General features: G+C 43.4%; 1 protein-coding gene across 3 annotated transcripts in view; it reads right to left on the bottom strand.

Annotated features, from left to right (window-relative positions):
- Nucleotides 1-8,525: 8,525 nt before the first annotated feature.
- LOC134225818 (probable cytochrome P450 6g2) overlaps nt 8,526-25,971 on the bottom strand; it is an 88,265-nt gene continuing 70,819 nt past the window's right edge. Inside the window, exons 2-8 of one of the 3 annotated variants that reach the window (XM_062706187.1) lie at nt 25,225-25,574; nt 24,838-25,168; nt 24,512-24,699; nt 24,325-24,446; nt 9,559-9,656; nt 8,927-9,201; nt 8,526-8,857 (exon numbers count right to left, since the gene is read on the bottom strand). In XM_062706187.1, the coding sequence (XP_062562171.1) occupies nt 8,575-8,857; nt 8,927-9,201; nt 9,559-9,656; nt 24,325-24,446; nt 24,512-24,699; nt 24,838-25,168; nt 25,225-25,451 (1,524 nt within the window). In that variant the 5' untranslated portion in view covers nt 25,452-25,574 and the 3' untranslated portion in view covers nt 8,526-8,574. Of the gene's footprint in view, nt 8,858-8,926; nt 9,202-9,558; nt 9,657-24,324; nt 24,447-24,511; nt 24,700-24,837; nt 25,169-25,224; nt 25,738-25,971 lie in introns of those variants that run through there. The other 2 variants (XM_062706186.1, XM_062706188.1) reach the window with 2 other exon arrangements.

Here is a 25,971-nt window from a genome sequence, read left to right as displayed (position 1 = left end):
TTGCGCAGATTCCGCCTTATTAGACCTCTGCGCGAAAATTATTTGCGTGATTATTTTCCCCGTGTCACTCACACAAATGAATTAACACTGTTTGCTGTCTTTCGAGTAAACAAAAACACGTGAGTCCGATAAATAACAGCAACAAAAAAAACAATTACAAAGATAGGTTGAATGTATTGGTGTGCACGCTAAAAATTCGAAGCAAAACGAAGTTGCGCCAGAGTCTAAAAATTGCTGCAACGGGCAATATGTTCTCTACAACATTTTGCTATCGGAAATGAAGCCATCTAGAGAGATTTAAATTATAGACTTCATCAGATTCAAAATTTATTTACAGTGAACTCCATCGAGTTAGGGAGGTATCAAGATAGGGAACACATTTATATTTTTTTACAAAATAATGAATGCCATTTGGCTGAAAAGGTCTTTTTTGGAAGAAAAGGGTAATTTGTTCAAACTCCATAAGGGATAAGTGAGATTTTCGAATTACCCCGTTAAAAGTGAGAATTTAGACTTGAGACATGAGATGTGCGAAGTCTGTACAGGGTAGTGAGAAGTGAGTACTAAGAAAGGAAAGTGAGTACTTAGTACATCTAATATTTTTTACACGGTTGGTATTCTTTAATTTCGTGATTGACCTTATCTTTCGCAGCTTTTTAAATACCACCTGAATTTTGTTTGATTTTTTGTGATTTTTTTCATGGGGTTAACTCATAGTTTTATTAACGCTAAAGGTCTGAATCGACTAAAACCCACCCGTGTAAAAAAACTGGATATAATGAGATGTGTGCAATAGTAAATGAGACGTGAGTAATGGGAAGTGAGAAATGAGAAGTGAGAGGTGAGAAGTGAGATGTGGTAGTCGCGAAGTGAAAAAAAGGAAGGGAGTAGTGAGGAAAACAGAAGCAAGATGTGAGAAGTGAGGAATGATAATTAGAATATGAGAAGCAAGATGCTAAGAAATGAGTGGTGAGATATAAAACAGAAAGAAGAAAAAGAAGGAAGAAGTAAGTAGGAAGAATTAAAAAAACCCAAATTAATCCCCCAGTGGTGATTATGCCTTTCTCGATTCAATGTGCTGAATTCGAATTAGTATGGTAAATGCAACGTGAATTGCCAACATTTAGGCGGTTAATAGCTTTGATGCGATTATATCACGCTGCTTAAAAATAACTCAACTATGAGAGTAATGGATTGCGTCACGGCTAAATTGATTAATGATTTAAAATGTGCATGTACACAGCGTATTTGATAAAAGAAAAATAGAAATATTATTCAAACCGCATGAGATATTAGCAAACAAAAACAATAGTGTCCAACTAGGAAAGTTTTTCCGTCGAATGAAACTAGTTGCACTCGAATCGGTCAAGTTCTTCTATATGAAACGTGTTTAACCATAAAAATTCCTGGCGCTACACACACACACACACACACACACACACACACACACACACACACACACACACACACACACACACACACCCACACACACACACACACACATACAGTCAGACATATGCTCAGTTATTCGAGCTGAGTCGATTGGTATATAACACTATGAGTCTCCGAGCCTTCTATCAAAATTTTTGGCTTTTGGAGTGAAATTATAGCCTTCTGGTACAACTTTGTTGTACGAGAAAGGCAAAAATCGAAAGAAGAATGAGGAAGGCAGATAAAAGAAGGAAGAAAAATTGACGAAGGAATAAAAAAGAATAAAGGAGAAAGAATAAATAAGAAAGAAAGAGGAAGGAAGAAGAATTAAAAAGGAAGAAAGTAGAAGAAAGAGGGAATAAAGAAGAAGAAATAAGAAAAAGGGTAAAGGAAACGAAAGAAAAAAAAAGTAGAAAGAAGAGGGAAGCGAGAAGAAATAGGACGGAAATAGGAGGAGGAGGAAAAAAGAAGAAGGGGAAATAGAGCGAAAAAAGATATGAAGAAAATTAGAAAGAATAAGGATTAGTTCCACAATTTTCAATTTCCACAACTCACATTTCACCAGTTACATCCCACTTCGCACTCCTTGGTTTTCAGTATTAACTTCTTACTTCCCACTTTTCACTTCTCACCTCTCACTCCTCACTCCTCACTTTTCACCTATCACTTCTTACTGCTCACTACTCATATATCACTTAGCACTTCTCACTTCTCTTTTCTCAATTCACACACACACTTCTAACTTCTCGCTTCAATTTTCTCATTTCTTAGTTTCCACATATCACTTTTCACTTTTTACATCTCTCTTCTCACTGCTAATTACTCATATCTCACTTAACGCTTCTGACTACTCACTTCTCAATTCTCAATTCCCATTTCCCACTTATTACTTTTAACTTTTTTTCTTACGAGTAAGAAAGAAAGAAAGCGGAAGTGAGTGAAGGAAAGAGCAAAGGAAAAAGGATAAATAAGGGAAAAAGTAAAGTAAAGAAAAAATAAATTAGAATGGAGACGAAATAATGAAGAACAAAGCTTACTTAGCACTTTTTACTTTTTATTTTATAATTCTCACTTCTTACTTTTCAATTTTTACTTCTAACTTTCTACTTTTTACTTCTTATTTCTCACTCCTTCTGCTTACATCTCACTTTGATATTTCTAAATTCTCAATTCCCATTTTTTTAAGGGAGGCTCACTTCCTACTTTTCACTTCTCACCAGTATGAAGATACTTTTCACTTTCCACACGCCTTTCGCTTTTCATTACACACTAAGTTTTTTTTTCGAGCTCGGCGAAAGTGGACACCGCTATTGCTCAGTAAATTTGAAAACAGAATCTCGGCAGGAAATTTCGGTTTCCAGCAAAATATTTACTGTATCTTAGCAACCGAAACGCCACTTTTACAGATTTCGGCAAAAATCATGTTTGCTGAAACTCGGCTGAAACCTAGGGAAAATAAACAATAAATGCTGAGATCTCGACTTTAAAAATAAGTTTGTATTCACTTTCCACTTCTCACTTCGAATTTCTCACTCTAATTGTCTCTTCTCGTTTTTTACCTTAAATAACTCACAATCTAAGTTTATGTTTAACTATTCGGCATTCGATCATACGGAATTCGGCCAAATGGCCAGAAACCGTATGTATCGAGTATCGTGCTTGTGAACCGCTTCTGACATCATCGAGTTAGCGAGATGATAATGCATTGGAAAATTACTTCGACTTAGAGAATATCAAGTGAGGGGTCGTACACTTATTACGTAAGCAATTTTTCTGGGTTTTTCGAACCCCCCTCCCCCCTGTAAGATTTTTTTTCATACAAATACTTTTTTATTCATATGGAGCGTAAGCTATTTACCGACTCCCATTAGTGCTTACGTAATATGTGTACGGCCCCTTAGCTTGAGTTCATCAAGAACAGATTTGCAGGGAAGCATCGACTGATGGAGGGAACTGAGAATGCAGAATGCTATATTCAAGGAACTTTGAATTTCATTCAGTAAGGGCAAATATCGAGTTACCGAACATCGAGTTAGGGAGAGTTCACTGTAACTATCTCTTAAAACAAATTCCACGCGAAACCTTGGAATCGTTATGCAAAACCGCGCCAAATCCGCGATACCGTGAAATCCGCCTAGTCGAAACAACAATGTACTTTCCATATTGTGGATTACGAATTGGTTCCTGATTGCAATAATTTATTCTGATTATGTCCGTGCACGCAAAAAAAATATTGCAGTCGAAACTACCATTCCGAGGGCTATTTTAAGAATATGCACCCACGATTTTCAGCAGATAACAAACCTGTTTGATTTTACCATGCGCGCAATAAAAATCAACTGTAGCCCTTGTGGAATGTTGTCACATGAACTAAAACAGTGGTGAATTTCTCTGAAACCATAGTAAAATTTACTGAAATTTCATGGTAGTATTACAAACAGAGCGTAGTCTACAAAATAATAGTTTTTACCACGGGATTTTTTTTTTTCTGTGTAGCAATGTTTTGGGCCACAAGGGAATAGAAAAACGTCAATGACATGGCGGACAGTTTCTGTAGCATCGTTCAACAATGGTTGCAACTAGACGTGCCTCCAAAACGCCGGTTACTCTCGCCCGTCTGAAGTACACCTTTACTTTGGATCTAAGAGCAAAATAGATTTTCACGTGCCAGTAAAATGCACACCGTCGTTTGAATACAACTCTGTAAAATGCCTATAACGAGAATGCAAACCAATCTTAAGCAAAATCCGAAATATTTTTGGAAATTTATTTATTATTATTTATTCAGACTAAGGCCGAAGTGGCCTGTACGGAACATAAGAGTCTTCACCAAACGGCTCGGTCCATAGCTACACGTCTCCAATCACGCAGTCTTTGGAGGGTTCGCAAATCATCTTCCACATGATCGATCCACCTTCCTCGCTGCGCACCTCACCTTCTGGTGCTCGTCGGATCGTTGCCAAAAAACATTTTTACCGGATCTCTGTCCGACATTCAGGCTACGTGCCCGATCCACCGCAGTCTTCCGATTTTTGTAGATGGGACACACGACACCTTCCATCCACTCCTGCGGCCGAACCTCATCCTCTCAAGTCTTGGTAATTACCCAGTGCAGCGCTCTAGTCAGTACCTCACCAACGTGTTTAAACAGCTCTCCTAGTAGATGGTCAACCCTTTGTTGTTTTTCAGCCGGCTGATATCCTCCTGGATTTTTTAGAGATCCGGAGCCGGAAGACGTATGTGCTCTTCGTTGTGCTGCCGCCACCTTTGGATCACTTCACGCTCGTTCGTGAGAAGATTCTCGTTTATGTCCTTGCACATATCGGGCTGTGGCACGTGGCCCTTACAAATGGTTTAATAAAACTTTCGTGTGTAATAAACGCGATACAGTTGCTTTGTCTCTTCACGGTCTCGATCTTCCTGCTGGTGCTTTTTCCTCCGGCTGCCCTCGTGCAGCAATCTCGCCCATGCTGCATTCTTCTCCTCAGCTAACTGCTCACATTCGCCGACTTTGATCCAAGGGCACCGTTCCTATTGCAGCGGTTGCGATGCTTCCAATGGCGGATCGAATATCTCTTAAGACATTTTCAAGAGACGCTGCGCCTAGCTGCTCTTCCATTGGGAATACCACTTCCAGCTGCTGAGCGCTAGTCTACCGTCTTGTAGTCGCCCAATGTTTAGCCGCTGCGGAAGACCCCGACGCGTGTTGTACACCGTCGACAGTTTTGAGCGCAGACATACTGCCACGAAGTAGTGGTCGGTTTCAATATTCGCACTGCGGTAAGTGCAGACGTTCGTGATGTCAGAGAAGAATTATCGTCGATTAGAAGGTGGTCGATTTGTTTTTTCCGTTTTTTGGCTAGGTGATCTTCATGTGGCCTTGGGGATATTGCGGTGGAAGAAAATGCTTCAGGCTACCGTTCCGCGGGAGGCTGCAAAGTTTATACATCGTTGGCCGCTATTGTTCGATACGGTATGCAGATTATCCGGTCCGATGACCGGTCTGTACATTTCCTCCCTGTCTACCTCGTTCATGTCGCCGAGACGTTTTGATGTCTCGTAGTGGGTATCCATCGTAAGTCTGCTCCAGCTGGGCACATAATGCTTCTTTTTGGACGTCGGGTCTCCTTCGTGCGGGAAGTGCACGTTGATGATGCTATAGTTGAAGAAATGGCCTTTTTCATCATATGAAGCGGGTTCCTAGCTCGTTGGTGGTGCCACAGCTTTGGAGGTAGCCGCTCGATACCCTTTTTTCCACACTTTTGGTCCTGTCGTGCAGATTTTCTGCAGCGCTACAACGTCGAAGTTGTGAGGATGTTATTCATCGTAGATTATCCTGTCGCAACCTGCGGAAACGAGTGACTTGTAGTTCCAATTTTGATCCTTTATTCGTCGCCTAGATCGTTGCCGATTGTATCATCGAGTCGTATTATCTTCTATGTTGTTCGTAATGATTGGTTTTCAAGGTGGCTTATGGCCTGTGCAAACCTTCTGTCTCGTCGGAGGGCCGTCCCACACCCAACCGGCGGTTGTTAGATTTTCTAACAATTCTGTATAAGAATCTACCAAAACCAGTATAAGAACTGGGCATATGCGAAATTGCTAGATTCTTATACAAATATTGTATAAGAATATAACAATATTGTAAGCTTTTCTTACATTTTTTGTATAAGAATCTAACAATTTCGCATATGCCCAATTCTTATACAGGTGTTGGTAGATTCTTATACAGAATTGTTAGAAAATCTAACAACCGCCTGTTGGGTGCACCTAACACCAGGACTTGGGCTTGTGCGCTTTGAACACACGGTCGCGTTAGCAAACCCTCCAATCCACCAGTCCCTGCTGCCCCCAACTGAACATTTTGAACATCTATGAGCAGAACTAATTCATTGTCCAACAAAGTTTCTCATATTATCTTTAACCTTCAAAAGCAATAAAACCGCCATTCCATCTTGAATTTCCCCACTGTCATAATACCATACCTTTGCCGAAACGAAACGACCAAGCTTGTCGCTGCACGCCTGATAAATGAATGTCAACCGATTGATCACCCAGGGGAGCACAACTCCTCAGCATTCTGAAGTTGCGCCAAGCATCATTTAAATTATTATTTATTGGAAAATTAACTCGTAAATGAGAATAATGCTTGCAGAATCATTCGAAAGTAATCGGAGCTTAAATTGAAACCGCCGTGAAAAAAAGTTGAAAAAATCATAATTGTTACAGCGAAACATCATTTGGCTGCCCCATTCACAAACGCAACGGTCGGAAATTTAATCGGAATTCTGTGCACCTATAAGCTTTTGCTTTATGGGTTTCGACGAATCGCTATTATGTTCTGCGACAACCGCATCAACAAGTCGGGCTTGCACGTGCCCGTGTCGCAGGGGAAAAGTGTAATTGTGATCGATTGGCAGGTGACACTGTTTTCACATAGGGAAGTGAAAATGTTTTCAGTACACACCAAACATATGGAAAAAAATTGTTCACATTTTGTGAAGAAATTTCAAACAAATTTCTCAGAATAAATTATTTAAACATACAATTTTCTATTATTACATAAAAATAGTCTAAAGGTATATTGCATTGAAGAATTAATCATTTCGTAATTTCGGTAGATTTAATATTGTCTCATAAATTCGGTTTGTCAAGCACTTGAATCCTCGATAGAAATTATCACTTTGTTTGAAAATTAGATGAAAAGAAACCATGGTGCACGATGAAATCCCCAGTTCAATATCATTCGATTTTTGATCATTACCTTAATTCTGATTCAGTTCCTATGTGCCTGCCGTGAGCACGCAAGCCGTATTCTGCCATATAATGGCTTTGTTCGTATGTGCCCCAGAGCACTCGATATGATGACGACGGGTGTAATAAAATTTTGGCTGCCGATGTTTCGTGGGAAAAGTGTAATTCGATCATTTTTCAATCATTGTGGCAGGTTCCTGGTGAGCGTTCATTCGGCAAGTGATAGATGTGGCTTTGGTTTGGGCGGGAAATTTAATTAACCGGGTCATCATTCAGTAACCATCGAAACAAAATTAATTTTGTGTGAACTTAATCGAGAGCGGGAGTGACGCTGCGCGGTGATTTGAATGAGCTAATTTAGCCATTTCATGGCATGGGGACAAGTGTATAAAAGTACCGATTTTTTTATTTGATTGAATTCTTCCGCTTTTGACTCGCAGGTATTTAATTATTTCGTCAACCATATTTCAGTTCACCCTTAACAGTAAAGCCGTTGTGAGTGTATTTTACTTGACTCGAGTTCTTCAATACTTCCAACCCCGTGAAGTGACTCCTCGAAAAGTTCGTACCTTTCGATGATTAATTTCGTCAACAAGTTAATGTGATTTCCATAGTACAGTGAAACTGCTGGAGTATTCTCTAAAATTTGATATTAAAAAAAAACTTACAAATTACTACGTGATATTGTTTGCGAAATTTCAGATTTATAATTTTTGAATTGACAGTACGTGATGAGCGTTAGTAAAACTATATTTATGCACATAAAAAATGTCGCGAAATCAACATTATTAATCAACTTGAAGACGATTTTTGCATACTTGTTACGAAATTACTGGTTTATTAAAACTGAAAGAATTCATATGAATAAAAGTCGCTATGATAAAAATAATTGCTAGACATTAAAACCTGGTTGAACAGAATCAACAGGCCGCTCAAAATAGCTACTAATTGGCTAATAGAGTTTAGCTTCCTCCAACGTCAGATAATGAACAGGAAGTGGGAGTGACTGCGAAGGAAGTAAATTGTCAGGCCAACAGCTAACGACAACATCGACACCGACACAGACGCCCACGTAGCCTGCTGCAAGTTTCTAATTTTTCAATTAGACATCGTTAGTCAGAATGTTTACTTGTTTTGGCTCGTCAGCCGGATAAGTTTAGCACACCGGAAGAGCTTGTATCAGCCTGCTGGATAGGATTCTAATAATTGATCTGGAGGTGGAAAAGCACTTTAGTTGTATTAATTAGCCCTTCAGTTCTTAATTAGTAATTGATTAGAAAACATATTTTCAAAAGATTAAAATTTGGTAGATATACAGATTAAAATTAAAACAACACATCTCATCGATTCGAGCATTTTATTCAGCACCAACATGATTTCAAACGGAAATCAACGTCGATCAAATATCACCTGCAAACCATCTTTGGCTTCGGTCAGGAAAGTTTGCCTATTGAACTGCCACGGTTTGTAGTTGGGCGACACGCGTACTCGAAAGTTCTGAACCAACTTCAGGAGAGCGATTTTAATCTGACTTTGGGCAAATCGCATTCCAAGGCACATCCGAGGTCCTTCGCCGAAGGGAATGTAAACGGGGAGGGACCGTTTGGCTTTCTCCTGTGGGCTAAATCGCTCAGGTCGGAATTCGTTCGGTTCCGGGTAGTACTGGGGGTCCCTGTAGCGATAAGAACAGGGTTGTTAGAAAAAAAAGAGCTCGAAAGGAAAAACAATTTTAGGATTTTACATGTGAATTGCTGCAATCGGAATGAGTACCGTGGTTCCGGGACGGATAAATGTTCCGACCTGCTTTCCAGCGACTTCGTACTTGAGGGCGTAGTTTTGAGTACAAAGCTTTTGAAGGGCTGCGGCTGGGGGCGTTATTCTGAGGCTCTCCTGCAGAATCCAATCCAAGTAGTCTATTTTCTGAAGCAGATCAAATGTAAGCAAACCATCGTTCTCGGTAAGATTGCGTTGAACCTCCTGGTAAAGTTTCTCTTGGACGTCGGGATTCTCTGCCAACTAAAATATTTATTTAAAATTCAATATGTTCCTAGCACAGATGGCATCGATGCCTAATGGGATAATATTTAACAAACATGAGTTGATTTTTGTCAATCTCAGTCTTAAACCAAATAAACGATAATCGTTTTATTATGCCGATATATTGGTCATTTGTTGTGGCCTTTTTCAAGAAAACAAAGTTTCTGCTTTCAATAACCGTCATTTGATGTGGCCTTTTTCAAGAGAAAAAAAAGTTGGTGCATTCAACAACCGAAACGGGCAGGATTAAACGTGCATCGTAGATTTTCTTACAACAATTTTTTTAGACAAAGATAGCCAAAAATCAATTCATAAATTTAATCCAATTTAACATACGTGAAGTATAGCAAAGGCCATGGTAATACTGGACGTTTCAAACCCTTCGGTGAAGAAGGAAAGGGAATGACCGGCGATCATTTCTTCCGTAAGTTCTGCTAAAATATAAAGGCTTAAATAAGGAAAAGGTTTTAAACTTGAAAGAAATGTTGGAAATTGTTATTTATTCTACTGCAGTACTGCAGGATTGTTTCGTTATGTATAGGAAAAAAACATCCAATAGCATCATCGGAGACCAAAAATAACTGCACGAATTTGTTTTGCAACATTTAAGAGGGAATCACAGTCTCCTGCATAAAATTGAGAAGTGTGAACAACAAACAAACAATGAAAGGTGAAGATAAAACGAGGCAGGGCCGTTTGGCCGAAGGCCACCAGGCCGAAAGTTGTTTGACCGAATATGACCGATCAAATCAAAACAAACAATCTCACCTGGCCGAAAGTCATACGGCTGAGACAGTCGTTTCGCCGAATTTGGCCGGAAAAGTCGTTTGGCTGAAGAGGTCGTTTGGTAGAAAAGGTCATTCGGCCGAACGGGTCATGCGACCAAAATGTCGTTAAAGCGAACTCAGAAAATGTCGTTTGAGCGAACCGATCATTTGGCAAAAGTAGTCGTTTTGTCAAAAACGCCGTTTGGCAGGAAAATCCATTTGGTGAAATGTCAGTTGGCCGAACGGTTCATACGACTGAAATGTTGATTGGTTGTACATGCCATATGGGCGAAGATAAATTTGATCGAATAGGTTATTTGGCTGAAAAAGACATTTGTTCGAAAATAAATGAATGTGTGAATGTGAATGAATGTGAGAAGTATGTGTGATCAACAATAACTAAAAAGTGAGAAGTAATAAATAAGAAGTGCAAAGTGAGAAGAGACGAATGCAGAGTGAAAAGTGAAAAGTTATACGTCTCATTATTCACTTCTCCTTTCTTACTTCCCATTTTGCACTTCAGACTATAAAAACTTTCAAGTGAGCAATGAGAAGTGAGAAATAAGCAGCGAGAATTGTGAAATGTGAAATGTCTTACTTCTCATTTCTTACTCTTCATTTCTCACTTCTAATGGTAAAAAAAGAGAAAATGCGAAAAGAGGAATATAAAGTAAAAATTAAACGTCCCTTTTCTCACATTTTATTCTTAATTTCTCACTTCTCACTCTTCAATTATTATTAATCACTTTACGCTTACGCTTTTTTTATATCTTTATTAAAAAGATTATGCTCATCTCTCGATATGCTTTTCACATTCACTATTGTTGGGCCAAACGACAGTTTTAGCTACAGAACCCATTCGAATTTGGCTACATTCGATTTAGACAACATTCAACAAGGCCATTCGATTTTGATAGGGGAAATGACGGCTTTGGCAGGTTTTGTTCTATTATTGTCAGGGGGTTTTCTATAACCAATTACGCTCAAATTTGGCCCAAACATTCTTTGCATATCAAAGAATATTGTGGCCGAATTTCATAACATTTGGTCAACAAAAACTCCCCTGACAATAATAGAACAAAACCTGCCAAAGCCGTCATTTCCGCTAATACAAATTTATTAATTTTTTAGATTTGAAATTGCTTATAAATCGTAGAAATTTAATAGTACGTAAAAAAAAGCTGGTTAAAGAAACCAAAAATCATTCGATTTGAAAACATAAATATTTTGGATTTGTAGAATAGGATTTGCATATAAACAGTTTAACAAATAACATTTACGGTCGTATGGTCTGTGCGGCCAAACGTCTTTTTATGGACTTGAATCCTGCCTCAGTAAGGGGGAAACTTTTCAAGATCGAAAATTCTCCACTGATCCATTGGGTGTTACGTATCCTGTCCATTGTCTCATGCTAGGTGTTAAGTGTTCAGTCTGTACGACCTCTGGTCGAAGACGGTGTTCCTATCTTTTTTTTCGGCCAGATGACATATTCGGCCGGTTTGACCAAACGATAATTTCGGTCATATGACCAGTTTGGTCAAACTACATTTTTGGACGTGTGACCCGTTTGAGCAAATGACCATTTCTACCAGTTCCACCGTATGCCACTTTCAACCAAATGGCATTCTCGGAAAAACGATGTTGGCATAATAACCATTTCGGCTAAATGACGACTTTTTCGGTCCAATGGAATTCGGCAAATGGCTTTCGGCCGAATGATTCCCAGCCAAGTGACCCTTGAGAAGGGCCGTTTGGCAGAATACCGTTCGGCCGAATGCCATTTGGCCTAAGGCCACTAGGCCGAAAGTTGTTTGGCCGAATATACCATTTGGCCTAATAAGATATTTGGCTGAATAGGACATTTCGCCGAAAAGGACATTGGGCTGAATTGGACATTTGGCCGAATAGGACAATTGGCCCAATAAGACAATTGGCCGAATAGGACATTTGGCCGAATAAAACATTTGGCCGAATAGGCCATTTGGACGAAGAGTGCCTGATTTGTCGTGTTTCTGCTCAATAAGCAAATAGTTGAAGTGGGCCGATTTTGTTTTGTTCTGTGCGGTCGAAATGAAAATAAATCAGTGCCTGTTTTCTCGTGTTTATGTGCAGCCGTAATGAAAATCAATTAGTGCCTGTTTTGTTGTGTTTCTGCTCAGTAAGCAGAAAGTTCGCGTGGTCCAGTGAGTAAATAATTGGTGCGCGATCGGACGTGTTTAAGGTAGGACGCAGAACAATCATGAAATCCGAGTTTGTGGTTCTGTCTTTAAGGTTCGGTGAATAAGTGTCTGGTTGAACGTGTTTCAGGACGTTTGGCCGAATAGGTCATTTGAAAAGTGAGAAATGAGCATGAGCATGAGCATGAGCATGATTGACCGCCCACGGTTGCTACTCCGTTATGGCCAGGTCATCTGTTATTACACAAAGAACCAACAGAAGAAGTTTGGGACTAACATCATCTTCAATGTGTAAGACCTGGTAACCCAAAAAAATGAGCAATACCAGCGCCGGCCGTGTCCGAATGCAGGTCAATTGAGGAATAGGAAGGAAATTGTTGACGTGATACTCGCTTTGATAGAAGCCGACGAGTCATCTGCACTTCCACGAGAAATCACTGGGATGTTGGATATATGGGGTAGGGCGTGTAGCAGGGTTCGTTTTGGTAAACGGTCTGCTGTGTATAGCGTGTAGTTTGATTTAAAATAAAAACAATCAAATTTACTCCCCCGCACAATGCAGAACAAAATTTCGGTGACCAGCCGATCGTTTTGCTTTCCGCACAAAGCAAAACTAAATTTCGACGACCGGCCGATCGCTCTGCTTACTGGAGAAACACGACTGGACAAGAAACAAATTATCACTTTCTGATTAATTTACTCACTCGCACAATGCAGAACACAATTTCGGTGACCAGCCGATCGTTTTGCTTTCCGCACAAAGCAAAACTAAATTTCGACGACCGGCCGATCGATCTGCTTACTGGAGAATCTTGGTAAACGGTGTGCAAGGTGTATTGAAGCAAAAAAAAAAAAACATTCGAACACGCACTAATTATTTTAGTTTTCAACCAACTGCACAAAGCAGAACAAAGCGATCCATCTTCCGCGAACATTCGGCATGCTTAGCGAAAACACATTGAACGAGCACTGATTAATTTATGTTCCGATCGACTGCAGAAAGTAGAAAAACGATCCGATTTCCGCGAACATTCTGCGTGCTATACAAAAACAAGATCAAATTCGCACTAATCAACTTAATTTCTGACCATTTGCCCAAAGCAATCAGATGCAAACAAAATTAAGCGCGCTAGGATTGTGATAAATCTGCACAATCCCATTCAATTCCACCACTTATGAAATATAATTAAACTTTTGGTAGTAATACTAGCATTGACTACAACCTATAGGCCTTGTTTTTGTTCGATTATTTCTAGTTTTGTACCTTTTTTCTTCTTTATTTAAGTGGGCGATTTGTACCTTTCGCATTTAGGGTACATCGAAAACCACTAGAAGTTGTTATAGTTCGCCGAAAATTTATTTGTGTAATACTAACTAAAATGGTGGAGGCTTCTCCAATTCAACCAGTTTATATATTGGAATAATTCTTGGTATTCTACTAATAAATCATAAAAATATGGACATTGTATGCATCAAAGTGGATATTTTAGAAAATAATATTTTAATGATTTCCTAGATGACGTATTGAACGATGTTTTGACAGAATACTGAAACTCAACCTTAAAATTACAAAGAATATATGCAAATCGAACATTTGAAGCATTACAAAGAAACAGTCACTTATAGAATATGACATTTAGGTTTAATACAAGACGAGTCTGCACAATCCCACTCAACTCCACCACTCAACCGTACCCTGACAGACACGTACCTCCACCCCAACAGTAAGGTCGTCCTCAGCGTCCCGCACTTGACTCGACTCGACAAGTCGAGTCAAGCACGAGACGCCGAAGACGACCCCAACGCCGAGGCCGAAACACGCATCCGCCAAGGCACAATCAAGTGGCGGAACCAAATGGGACTGCACAAACTCGTCCTATGACAAGTGAAGACATTCCACTAAAAAGCTCAAAATAATTGTCTTAACATTTCTAGGATTTTTTAAAGAACTCTCCAAAAATGAAAACTAGGAATAGCTCCCGAAGAACATGTTATCCTTTCCGAATTTCCTTCCCTTCCCCTGTGAGTCCTGTGCTACTTTGGAACGGATCGAATTAGCAATGTATGAAATATTCGATCATGTGTTAAATATTTTTGTTTGCGCTTACCTTGATGTTGACCATTATGAAATTGTCCGCTGTCTAGCTCTTACATGAATAATGAAGATTGGTCCTGTGTTGCAAGGCCCACAAGGATTCTTACCGTCAGTATGCTGTTCGTGCATGTTAAGCAGCGTTCGATCCGTCGTTTAGCTCACCCGATGAATTAATCGATTACAAGCGGAAGTCGTCACACCTCCAGCATATAGTTTCTGCTTCACAATCTGGCAGGGTTAAGATCGACTTGTGCGAGAGAGAGATTGAAAATTGACAGTGGGAAGAGGTTTTGATCGGCATTGAAAACGGCTTGAGATTTCCGTAGCTTTTGGGATTACTTTCAGCCAGTTCACCATTTCGAGAACATGTTGAGCATTGGATGAAACTTGATTACACTGGAATGTAACTTGTGTATGGAACGGGCAGGGTCTGGTCGATCTTACTTTAGGAGGCTGCATCAATGCAGGACGGGTTCCAACTGACATTTGCAGTAACGTTACTGGAGGCATTCCGGTCAACTTCTGGTTAGTTGCCAGGGAGACTCCGGCTAGCATCGAAGATGGGAAACAGATATTTTCCGTAACAAAACCTAGACTTCGCTTGGCACCGTTTTTGCTTTGCTCAGCTTATCCTTAAATCTTTTTCCAGCAACATCCAGTCAAGTCCAGTCCAAAACCATAGGTAAAACTTGGGAAAAAATATGACGGATCGGAAAAAAACACTTCCATCGCCTATCAAGGCACACTCGATTCCCTCAGGTAATTTGAAAAGTGAGAAATGAGGTGTGAGAAGTGAAACGTCTCACTTCTGTCTACATATTTCCCACATCTCACTGTGAAAAGTAAGTACATAGTGCGAACAGTGAGAAAAGTGAAGTGAGAAGTGAAACGTCTCACTTATCACTCATCTTTTACCACTTATGACTGTCAAAAGTAAGTAGTGTGAAGTGAGAAGTGAGACTTCTCACTACTCACTTTTTACAGTGAGAAATGAGAAATAGTGAGTAAAAAGAAACACTTGTTCTTCGCGCTTAACAATTTTTACAGTTAGAAGTGAGAAATGAGGAGTGCGGAGTAAGACGTCTCACTTCTCATTCCTTTTTTCTCACTTCTCACTGTGAAAAATGAGAAGTGAGATGTCAGTAGTGGGACGTCTCACTTCGTACTACTCTCTTTTCACAGTGAGAAGTGGGGAATAAGTAGAGAGAATTGAGATGTCTCACTTTTCACTTTTCAAATGACCTATTCGGCCAAATGTCCTAATCGGCCAAATGACCTTTTCGGCCAAACGTCCTATTCGCCAAAATGTCTTATTCGGCCAAATGATCAAATTTCGGCCAGATGGGTTTCGGACCTTCCTCGATAAGACAAAGACAAGACAAAGACAAGACAAAGACAAGACAAAGACAAGACAAAGACAAGACAAAGACAAGACAAAGACAAGACAAAGACAAGACAAAGACAAGACAAAGACAAGACAAAGACAAGACAAAGACAAGACAAAGACAAGACAAAGACAAGACAAAGACAAGACAAAGACAAGACAAAGACAAGACAAAGACAAGACAAAGACAAGACAAAGACAAGACAAAGACAAGACAAAGACAAGACAAAGACAAGACAAAGACAAGACAAAGACAAGACAAAGACAAGACAAAGACAAGACAAAGACAAGACAAAGACAAGACAAAGACAAGACAAAGACAAGACAAAGACAAGACAAAGACAAGACAAAGACAAGACAAAGACAAGACAAAGACAAGACAAAGACAAGACAAAGACAAGACAAAGACAAGACAAAGACAAGACAAAGACAAGACAAAGACAAGACAAAGACAAGACAAAGACAAGACAAAGACAAGACAAAGACAAGACAAAGACAAGACAAAGACAAGACAAAGACAAGACAAAGACAAGACAAAGACAAGACAAAGACAAGACAAAGACAAGACAAAGACAAGACAAAGACAAGACAAAGACAAGACAAAGACAAGACAAAGACAAGACAAAGACAAGACAAAGACAAGACAAAGACAAGACAAAGACAAGACAAAGACAAAGACAAAGACAAGACAAAGACAAGACAAAGACAAGACAAAGACAAGACAAAGACAAGACAAAGACAAGACAAAGACAAGACAAAGACAAGACAAAGACAAGACAAAGACAAGACAAAGACAAGACAAAGACAAGACAAAGACAAGACAAAGACAAGACAAAGACAAGACAAAGACAAGACAAAGACAAGACAAAGACAAGACAAAGACAAGACAAAGACAAGACAAAGACAAGACAAAGACAAGACAAAGACAAGACAAAGACAAGACAAAGACAAGACAAAGACAAGACAAAGACAAGACAAAGACAAGACAAAGACAAGACAAAGACAAGACAAAGACAAGACAAAGACAAGACAAAGACAAGACAAAGACAAGACAAAGACAAGACAAAGACAAGACAAAGACAAGACAAAGACAAGACAAAGACAAGACAAAGACAAGACAAAGACAAGACAAAAGACACGACAAAGAAAAGACACACACAAGAAAAAGACAAGACAAAGACAAGACAAAGACAAGACAAAGACAAGACAAAGACAAGACAAAGACAAGACAAAGACAAGACAAAGACAAGACAAAGACAAGACAAAGACAAGACAAAGACAAGACAAAGACAAGACAAAGACAAGACAAAGACAAGACAAAGACAAGACAAAGACAAGACAAAGACAAGACAAAGACAAGACAAAGACAAGACAAAGACAAGACAAAGACAAGACAAAGACAAGACAAAGACAAGACAAAGACAAGACAAAGACAAGACAAAGACAAGACAAAGACAAGACAAAGACAAGACAAAGACAAGACAAAGACAAGACAAAGACAAGGAAGGAGGCTTCCGAGCCTCTTGGAAGGAGGCTTCCGAGCCTCTTGGAAGGAGGCTTCCGAGCCTCTTGAAAGGAGGCTTCCGAGCCTCTTGAAAGGAGGCTTCCGAGCCTCTTGAAAGGAGGCTTCCGAGCCTCTTGAAAGGAGGCTTCTGAGCCTCTTGAAAGGAGGCTTCCGAGCCTCTTGAGAGGGAGGCTCTGAGCCTCTTGAAAGGAGGCTTTGAGCCTTCTTGAAAGGAGGCTCTGAGCCTCTTGAAAGGAGGCTCTGAGCCTCTTGAAAGGAGGCTTCTGAGCCTCTTGAAAGGAGGCTTCTGAGCCTCTTGAAAGGAGGCTTGAGCCTCTTGAAAGGAGGCTTCTGAGCCTCTTGAAAGGAGGCTTCTGGAGCCTCTTGAAAGGAGGCTTCTGAGCCTCTTGAAAGGAGGCTTGAGCCTCTTGAAAGGAGGCCTGGAGCCTCTTGAAAGGAGGTTCTGAGCCTCTTGAAAGGAGGTTTCTGAGCCTCTTGAAAGGAGGCTTGCGAGCCTCTTGAAAGGAGGCCTGAGCCTCTTGAAAAGAGGCTTCCTGAGTCTTTGAAAGGAGGCTTTGAGCCTTTTGAAAGGAGGCTTGAGGCCCTCTTGAAAGGAGGCTTCTGAGCTCTTGAAAGGGAGGCTTCCAAGCCTCTTGAAAGGAGGCTTCTGAGCCTCTTGAAAGGAGGCTCTGAGCCTCTTGAAAGGAGGCTTCTGAGCCTCTTGAAAGGAGGCTTCTGAGCCTCTTGAAAGGAGGCTTCTGAGCCTCTTGAAAGGAGGCTCTGAGCCTCTTGAAAGGAGGCTTCTGAGCCTCTTGAAAGGGAGGCTCTGAGCCTCTTGAAAGGAGGCTTCCTGAGCCTCTTGAAAGGAGGCTCTGAGCTCTTGAAAGGAGGCTTCCTGAGCCTCTTGAAAGGAGGCTCTGAGCCTCTTGAAAGGAGGCCTGGAGCCTCTTGAAAGGAGGCTTCTGAGCCTCTTGAAAGGGAGGCTTCTGAGCCTCTTGAAAGGAGGTTTCTGAGCCTCTTGGAAAGGAGGCTTCCTGAGCCTCTTGAAAGGAGGCTTCTGAGCCTCTTGAAAGGAGGCTCTGAGCCTCTTGAAAGGAGGCTTCTGAGCCTCTTGAAAGGAGGCTTCCAAGCCTCTTGAAAGGAGGCCTGAGCCTCTTGAAAGGAGGCTTCTGAGCCTCTTGAAAGGAGGCTTCTGAGCCTCTTGAAAGGAGGCTTCTGAGCCTCTTGAAAGGAGGCTTCTGAGCCTCTTGAAAGGAGGCTTCTGAGCCTCTTGGAAAGGAGGCTTCTGAGCTCTCTTGAAAGGAGGCTTCCTGAGCCTCTTGAAAGGAGGCTTCTGAGCCTCTTGAAAGGAGGCTTCCTGAGGCCTCTTGAAAGGAGGCTCTGAGCCTCTTGAAAGGAGGCTTCTGAGCCTCTTGAAAGGAGGCTCTGAGCCTCTTGAAAGGAGGCCTGAGCCTCTTGAAAGGAGGCTTCTGAGCCTCTTGAAAGGAGGCTTCCGAGCTCTTTGAAAGGAGGCTTGCGAGCTTCTTGAAAGGAGGCTTCTGAGGCCTCTTGAACGGAGGCTCCTGAGCCTCTTGAAAGGAGGCCCTGAGCTCTTGAAAGGGAGGCTCCTGAGCCTCTTGAAAGGAGGTTTCTGAGCCTCTTGAAAGGAGGCTCTGAGCCTCTTGAAAGGAGGCTTCTGAGCCTCTTGAAAGGAGGCTTCTGAGCCTCTTGAAAGGAGGCTTCTGAGCTCTTTGAAAGGAGGCTTCTGAGCCTTCTTGAAAGGAGGCTCTGAGCCTCTTGAAAGGAGGCCTGAGCCTCTTGAAAGGAGGCTTCTGAGCCTCTTGAAAGGAGGCTCTGGAGCCTCTTGAAAGGAGGCTTCCTGAGCCTCTTGAAAGGAGGCTTCTGGAGCCTCTTGAAAGGAGGCTCTGAGCCTCTTGAAAGGAGGCTTCTGAGCCTCTTGAAAGGAGGCTTCTGAGCCTCTTGAAAGGAGGCTTCCTGAGCCTCTTGAAAGGAGGCCTGAGCCTCTTGAAAGGAGGCTTCCTGAGCCTCTTGAAAGGAGGCTTCTGAGCCTCTTGAAAGGAGGCTTCCTGAGCCTCTTGAAAGGAGGCTTCTGAGCCTCTTGAAAGGAGGCTTCCTGAGCCTCTTGAAAGGAGGCTTCTGAGCTCTTGAAAGGAGGCTCTGAGCCTCTTGAAAGGAGGCTTCTGAGCTCTTGAAAGGAGGCTTGAGCCTCTTGAAAGGAGGCTCTGAGGCCTCTTGAAAGGAGGCTTCTGAGCCTCTTGAAAGGAGGCTCTGAGCCTCTTGAAAGGAGGCTCTGAGCCTCTTGAAAGGAGGCTCTGAGCCTCTTGAAAGGAGGCTCTGAGCTCTTGAAAGGAGGCTTCTGAGCCTCTTGAAAGGAGGCCTGAGCCTCTTGAAAGGAGGCTTCTGAGCCTCTTGAAAGGAGGCTCTGAGCCTCTTGAAAGGAGGCTCTGAGCCTCTTGAAAGGAGGCTTCTGAGCCTCTTGAAAGGAGGCTTCTGAGCCTCTTGAAAGGAGGCTTCTGAGCCTCTTGAAAGGAGGCTCTGAGCCTCTTGAAAGGAGGCTTCTGAGCTCTTGAAAGGAGGCCTCTGAGCCTCTTGAAAGGAGGCTTCCTGAGCCTCTTGAAAGGAGGCTTCTGAGCCTCTTGAAAGGAGGCTTCCTGAGCCTCTTGAAAGGAGGCTTTGAGCCTCTTGAAAGGAGGCTTGAGCTCTTGAAAGGAGGCTTCTGAGCCTCTTGAAAGGAGGCTCTGAGCCTCTTGAAAGGAGGCTTCTGAGCCTCTTGAAAGGAGGCTTCTGAGCCTCTTGAAAGGAGGCTTCCTGAGCCTCTTGAAAGGAGGCTCTGAGCCTCTTGAAAGGAGGCTCTGAGCCTCTTGAAAGGAGGCTCTGAGCCTCTTGAAAGGAGGCTTCTGAGCCTCTTGAAAGGAGGCTTCCGAGCCTCTTGAAAGGAGGCCTGAGCCTCTTGAAAGGGAGGCTTCTGAGCCTCTTGAAAGGAGGCTTGAGCCTCTTGAAAGGAGGCTTCTGAGCCTCTTGAAAGGAGGCTTCTGAGCCTCTTGAAAGGAGGCTTCTGAGCCTCTTGAAAGGAGGCTCTGAGCCTCTTGAAAGGAGGCTTCTGAGCCTCTTGAAAGGGAGGCTTCTGAGCCTCTTGAAAGGAGGCCTGAGCCTCTTGAAAGGAGGCCTGAGCCTCTTGAAAGGAGGCTTCCTGAGCCTCTTGAAAGGAGGCTCTGAGCCTCTTGAAAGGAGGCTTCTGAGCCTCTTGAAAGGAGGCTTCCTGAGCCTCTTGAAAGGAGGCCTGAGCCTCTTGAAAGGAGGCTTCTGAGCCTCTTGAAAGGAGGCCTGAGCCTCTTGAAAGGAGGCTCTGAGCCTCTTGAAAGGAGGCTTCTGAGCCTCTTGAAAGGAGGCTCTGGAGCCTCTTGAAAGGAGGCTCTGAGCCTCTTGAAAGGAGGCTCTGAGCCTCTTGAAAGGAGGCCTGAGCCTCTTGAAAGGAGGCCTGAGCCTCTTGAAAGGAGGCTCTGAGTCTCTTGAAAGGAGGCTCTGAGTCTCTTGAAAGGAGGCTTCTGGAGTCTCTTGAAAGGAGGCTTCCTGAGTCTCTTGAAAGGAGGCTTCCTGAGTCTCTTGAAAGGAGGCTCTGAGCCTCCTGAAACAAGGCTTCTGAGCTCTTGAAAGGAGGCTTACGAGCCTCTTGAAAGGAGGCTTCCAAGTCTCTTGAAAGGAGGCTCTGAGCCTCTTGAAAGGAGGCCTGAGCTCTTGAAAGGAGGCTTGAGCTCTTGAAAGGAGGCTTCTGAGCCTCTTGAAAGGAGGCTCTGAGCCTCTTGAAAGGAGGCTTCTGAGCCTCTTGAAAGGAGGCTTCTGAGCCTCTTGAAAGGAGGCCTGAGCCTCTTGGAAAGGAGGCTTCTGAGCCTCTTGAAAGGAGGCTCTGAGCCTCTTGAAAGGAGGCTTCTGAGCCCTCTTGAAAGGAGGCCTGAGCCTCTTGGAAAGGAGGCTTCCTGAGCCTCTTGAAAGGAGGCCTGAGCCTCTTGAAAGGAGGCTCTGAGCCTCTTGAAAGGAGGCTCTGAGCCTCTTGAAAGGAGGCTTCTGAGCCTCTTGAAAGGAGGCTCTGAGCCTCTTGAAAGGAGGCCTGAGCCTCTTGAAAGGAGGCTCTGAGCCTCTTGAAAGGAGGCCTGAGCCCTCTTGAAAGGAGGCCTGAGCCTCTTGAAAGGAGGCTTCCTGAGCCTCTTGAAAGGAGGCTTCTGAGCCTCTTGAAAGGAGGCCTGAGCCTCTTGAAAGGAGGCTCTGAGCCTCTTGAAAGGAGGCCTGAGCCTCTTGAAAGGAGGCTTCTGGAGCCTCTTGAAAGGAGGCCTGAGCCTCTTGAAAGGAGGCTCTGAGCCTCTGAAAGGAGGCTCTGGAGCCTCTTGAAAGGAGGCTTCTGAGTCTCTTGAAAGGAGGCCTGAGCCTCTTGAAAGGAGGCTCTGAGTCCCTTGAAAGGAGGCCTGAGTCTCTTGAAAGGAGGCTCTGAGTCTCTTGAAAGGAGGCTTCCTGAGCCTCTTTGAAAGGAGGCTTCTGAGCCTCTTGAAAGGAGGCTTCTGAGCCTCTTGAAAGGAGGCCTGGAGCCTCTTGAAAGGAGGCCTGAGCCTCTTGAAAGGAGGCTCTGAGTCTCTTGAAAGGAGGCTCTGAGCCTCTGGAAAGGAGGCTCTGAGTCTCTTGAAAGGAGGCTCTGAGTCTCTGGAAAGGAGGCTCTGAGTCTCTTTGAAAGGAGGCTTCCTGAGGCCTCTTGAAAGGAGGCTTCTGAGCTCTTGAAAGGAGGCTCTGAGCCTCTTGAAAGGAGGCTTCTGAGCTCTTGAAAGGAGGCTTCTGAGCCTCTTGAAAGGAGGCCTGAGGCCTCTTGAAAGGAGGCTTCCGAGCCTCTTGAAAGGAGGCTTCCGAGCCTTTTGAAAGGAGGCTTTCGAGGTTCTTGTAAAGAGGCCCAGCTTGAAAGGAGGCTTGAAAGGAGGCTTCCGAGCCTCTTGAAAGGAGGCTTCCGAGCCTCTTGAAAGGAGGCTTCCGAGCCTCTTGAAAAAATGCTTCCGAGCCTCTTGAAAGGAGGCTTCCAAGTCTCTTGAAAGGAGGCTTCCGAGCCTCTCGAAAGGAGGCTTCCGAGCCTCTTGAAAAGAGGCTTCCGAGCCTCTTGAAAGGAGGCCTCTTGAAAGGAGGCTTCCGAGCCTCTTGAAAGGAGGCTTCCGAGCCTCTTGAAAGGAGGCCTGGAGCCTCTTGAAAGGAGGCTTGGAGCCTCTTGAAAGGAGGCTTCTGAGCCTCTTAAAGGAGGCTTCTGAGCCTCTTGAAAGGAGGCCTGAGCCTCTTGGAAAGGAGGCTCTGAGCATCTTGAAAGGAGGCTTCTGAGCCTCTTGAAAGGAGGCTTCTGAGCCTTTTGAAAGGAGGCCTGAGCCTCTTGAAAGGAGGCTTCTGAGCCTCTTGAAAGGAGGCTTGAGCCTCTTGAAAGGAGGCCTGAGCCTCTTGAAAAGAGGCTTCCTGAGCCTCTTGAAAGGAGGCTTCTGAGCCTCTTGAAAGGAGGCCTGAGCTCTTGAAAGGAGGCTTCTGAGCCTCTTGAAAGGAGGCTTCTGAGCTCTTGAAAGGAGGCTGAGCCTCTTGAAAGGAGGCTTCTGAGCCTCTTGAAAGGAGGCTTCTGAGGCCTCTTGAAAGGAGGCTTCTGAGCCTCTTGAAAGGAGGCTTCTGAGCTCTTGAAAGGAGGCTCTGAGGCCTCTTGAAAGGAGGCTTCTGAGCCTCTTGAAAGGAGGCCTGAGCCTCTTGTAAGGAGGCTTCTGAGCTCTTGAAAGGAGGCCTGAGCCTCTTGAAAGGAGGCTTCTGAGCCTCTTGAAAGGAGGCTCTGAGCTCTCTTGAAAGGAGGCTTCTGAGCCTCTTGAAAGGAGGCCTGAGCCTCTTGAAAGGAGGCCTGAGCTCTTGAAAGGAGGCTTCTGAGCCTCTTGAAAGGAGGCTTCCTGAGCCTCTTGAAAGGAGGCTTCTGAGCCTCTTGAAAGGAGGCCTGAGCCTCTTGAAAGGAGGCTTCTGAGCCTCTTGAAAGGAGGCTTGAGCCTCTTGAAAGGAGGCTTCCTGAGCCTCTTGAAAGGGAGGCTTCTGAGCCTCTTGAAAGGAGGCCTGGAGCCTCTTGAAAGGAGGCTTCCTGAGCATCTTGAAAGGAGGCTCTGAGCCTCTTGAAAGGAGGCTTCCTGAGCCTCTTGAAAGGAGGCTCTGAGCCTCTTGAAAGGAGGCCTGAGCTCTTGAAAGGAGGCTTGAGCCTCTTGAAAGGAGGCTTGAGCCTCTTGAAAGGAGGCTTCCTGAGCCTCTTGAAAGGAGGCCTGAGGCCTCTTGAAAGGAGGAGGCTTCTGAGCCTCTTGAAAGGAGGCCTGAGCCTCTTGAAAGGAGGCTCTGAGCCTCTTGAAAGGAGGCTTCTGAGCCTCTTGAAAGGAGGCTTCTGAGCCTCTTGAAAGGAGGCTTCTGAGCCTCTTGAAAGGAGGCTTCTGAGCCTCTTGAAAGGAGGCTCTGAGCCTCTTGAAAGGAGGCTTCCGAGCCTCTTGAAAGGAGGCTTCCGAGCCTCTTGAAAGGAGGCTTCGGAGCCTCTTGAAAGGAGGCTTCCGAGGCTTCCGCAATTTTCAAAAGTTACACAACTTTATGAATAAGTAGGGGGAATGACGGCTTTGGCAGGTTTTGTTCTATTATTGTCAGGGGGGTTTTTTATGACTGATGATGCTCAAATTTGGCCTAAGTATTCATTGCATATCAAAGAATATTGTGGCCGAATTTCATAAAATTCGGTCGACGAAAACCCCTGCCAATAATAGAACAAAACCTGCCAAAGCCGTCTTTTCCCCTATTTAATGAAATTGTAATACATCCATTATAACGCATTTTTGTCCGAGGTACCCCCTGGGGCCAACAAAGGTACACCCAGGTTGAGAACCGTTGACCTAGAACATCAATAAGATTTTTTGCGGTGACGCAGCGGTGCACCGAGCCAAGAGAAAACTTAGTTTTCTTATTACATTTGCAAGATCTGAAAAGAAACCGATTCGTACAAAAGATGATTGGTAGACATGTTTTAATTGTTTGTAAACAAGCACACGCTGCGAGGTGATAATGTCTAATTTGCAGATTGCAATACCAATGAAGTTGAGGTATGGCGAAGATAACGAGTATAATATAAGATTTTTGGTAATCAACATGTGCAAACAACATACCCGATTTGCCTTTCAATAGTATTTGCAGTTGATCATCACGTTCCGGTTGTTTAGTCTGTCGTTCTTTTAGCAATGTGGATACCAATTTTCGAATCCATACGTCAACTTCCTTAGGCAAAAACCTAAAAGTGCATTTATATTAATTAACATCACCCATTTTTTGCTGAAGCTTCTCAAAAACACTCACGGAACCGGAAACCACTTCATCAAGGCCGGTACGAAGAACGTCAGCATAAACTTGACTCCGACCAAAAATGTCGTCTGGAACATCTTCTTGCCCATCACCCGCCATTCGCTGTTGGGATTGTTAAAACAGTCAGCATCCAAACTGAACGCACAACCAACAACATTTTGAGTCGTGTAGGCCGCCGATATCTAGTGGGGCGACATCAAATTCGAAACACTTTCGCTCAATACCAAATCAGCTGACAAAATTCCGCTCTGATTAGTTCATCCCCTTATCGGCATTTATTAGGGAGATAACCACACCCAAGCAGATGCAACGAGACTTACCGATTTGGCTTCCACCTCGCGACCGCACTGGCGCCCGATAAAGTCCACGAACTGGCTGCTTACTTCATTCATGGTGGGAAACAGTTGTTTCATTCTGCTACCGGTGAAAATCGGAGTCAACACCTGGCGAGACTTTTTCCATCGCTCTCCGTCCACCATGAAGGGGTTGTGAGCCAAAAGTGGATCCACTTTCTCGTCGAAGCCAAAATCGTTCGCCGAGAAGCACGATTGATCCTTCACCAGGATGGTTTTGATCATCTCCGGATCGCGGATCATGACCGAAGGTTTGAACGCTTTGAAATACCCGACAAAAGGTGCGTTGGGGTACTTCCTGGATGGAATTGAATATTCTTTATGGTGTTCAAACAATTCAAAATGATTACTTACTTGTACCACTCATCGCAAACTTCTGCAATGTGCTGCCGGAAAAAGATGCTGGAAGCGATGTTTCCGAAGATGAATGACGGTTTCGGACCGGGAACATTCTGTCGCTCCCAGTGCTTATAGTGGTATTTGAACAACTCTCGTACCGCCAAGCCAGCCGCCAGAAGCAGTAAGAAGGCCAACGGATTGGTGTAGAGCAATCCGATGAGGAAAGTGATCGTCAATATCATTTTGTGTTACTGCACTGCGGTACGTGCGAATCCAACGATGCCTCGAAATGAACTGATTCCGGTGAATGATTCAACCATCATGAGATATGATGAAACGCGAATTGATACGACTTTGAAGCAGAGCTAGTTGATTAAAATTGTAATAACAGTTGAATCTGGCAGTGATAAATTGATAAGCGGTTGAATAATTTGAATTGGGAAGTATGATTCTCAAATTTGGTATATTGACCAGCCCACTGAAGTCTGACGTTTTTATATATTCACAATATTTTCTTTGTACACTTGATACAGTTTCCCGCCAAGCATAGTAAGCAGAGCTTTTCGCTCGAAGACCCCGAAAGCTTTCCGGTTCAACTCTTTTAACGTCCGCATTTCATGTCCGTACAAGGCCACTGGTAGAGTCAGACTTTTCGCAGAACAAATTTCATTTGCGTATTCGTGACCTAAGCTGGTTACGTAAGTCGTAAACGCCCTCTTGTAAATTGGACTCATATGTCCAACTAGCCCATAGGCAGTTCTC

This window comes from Armigeres subalbatus, chromosome 3 (assembly GCF_024139115.2).
Source record: "Armigeres subalbatus isolate Guangzhou_Male chromosome 3, GZ_Asu_2, whole genome shotgun sequence".
Taxonomy (NCBI): Eukaryota; Metazoa; Arthropoda; class Insecta; order Diptera; family Culicidae; genus Armigeres; species Armigeres subalbatus.
The sequence above is the reverse complement of the archived record's forward strand: the minus strand, read 5'-3'. Positions and strand labels throughout refer to the sequence as shown.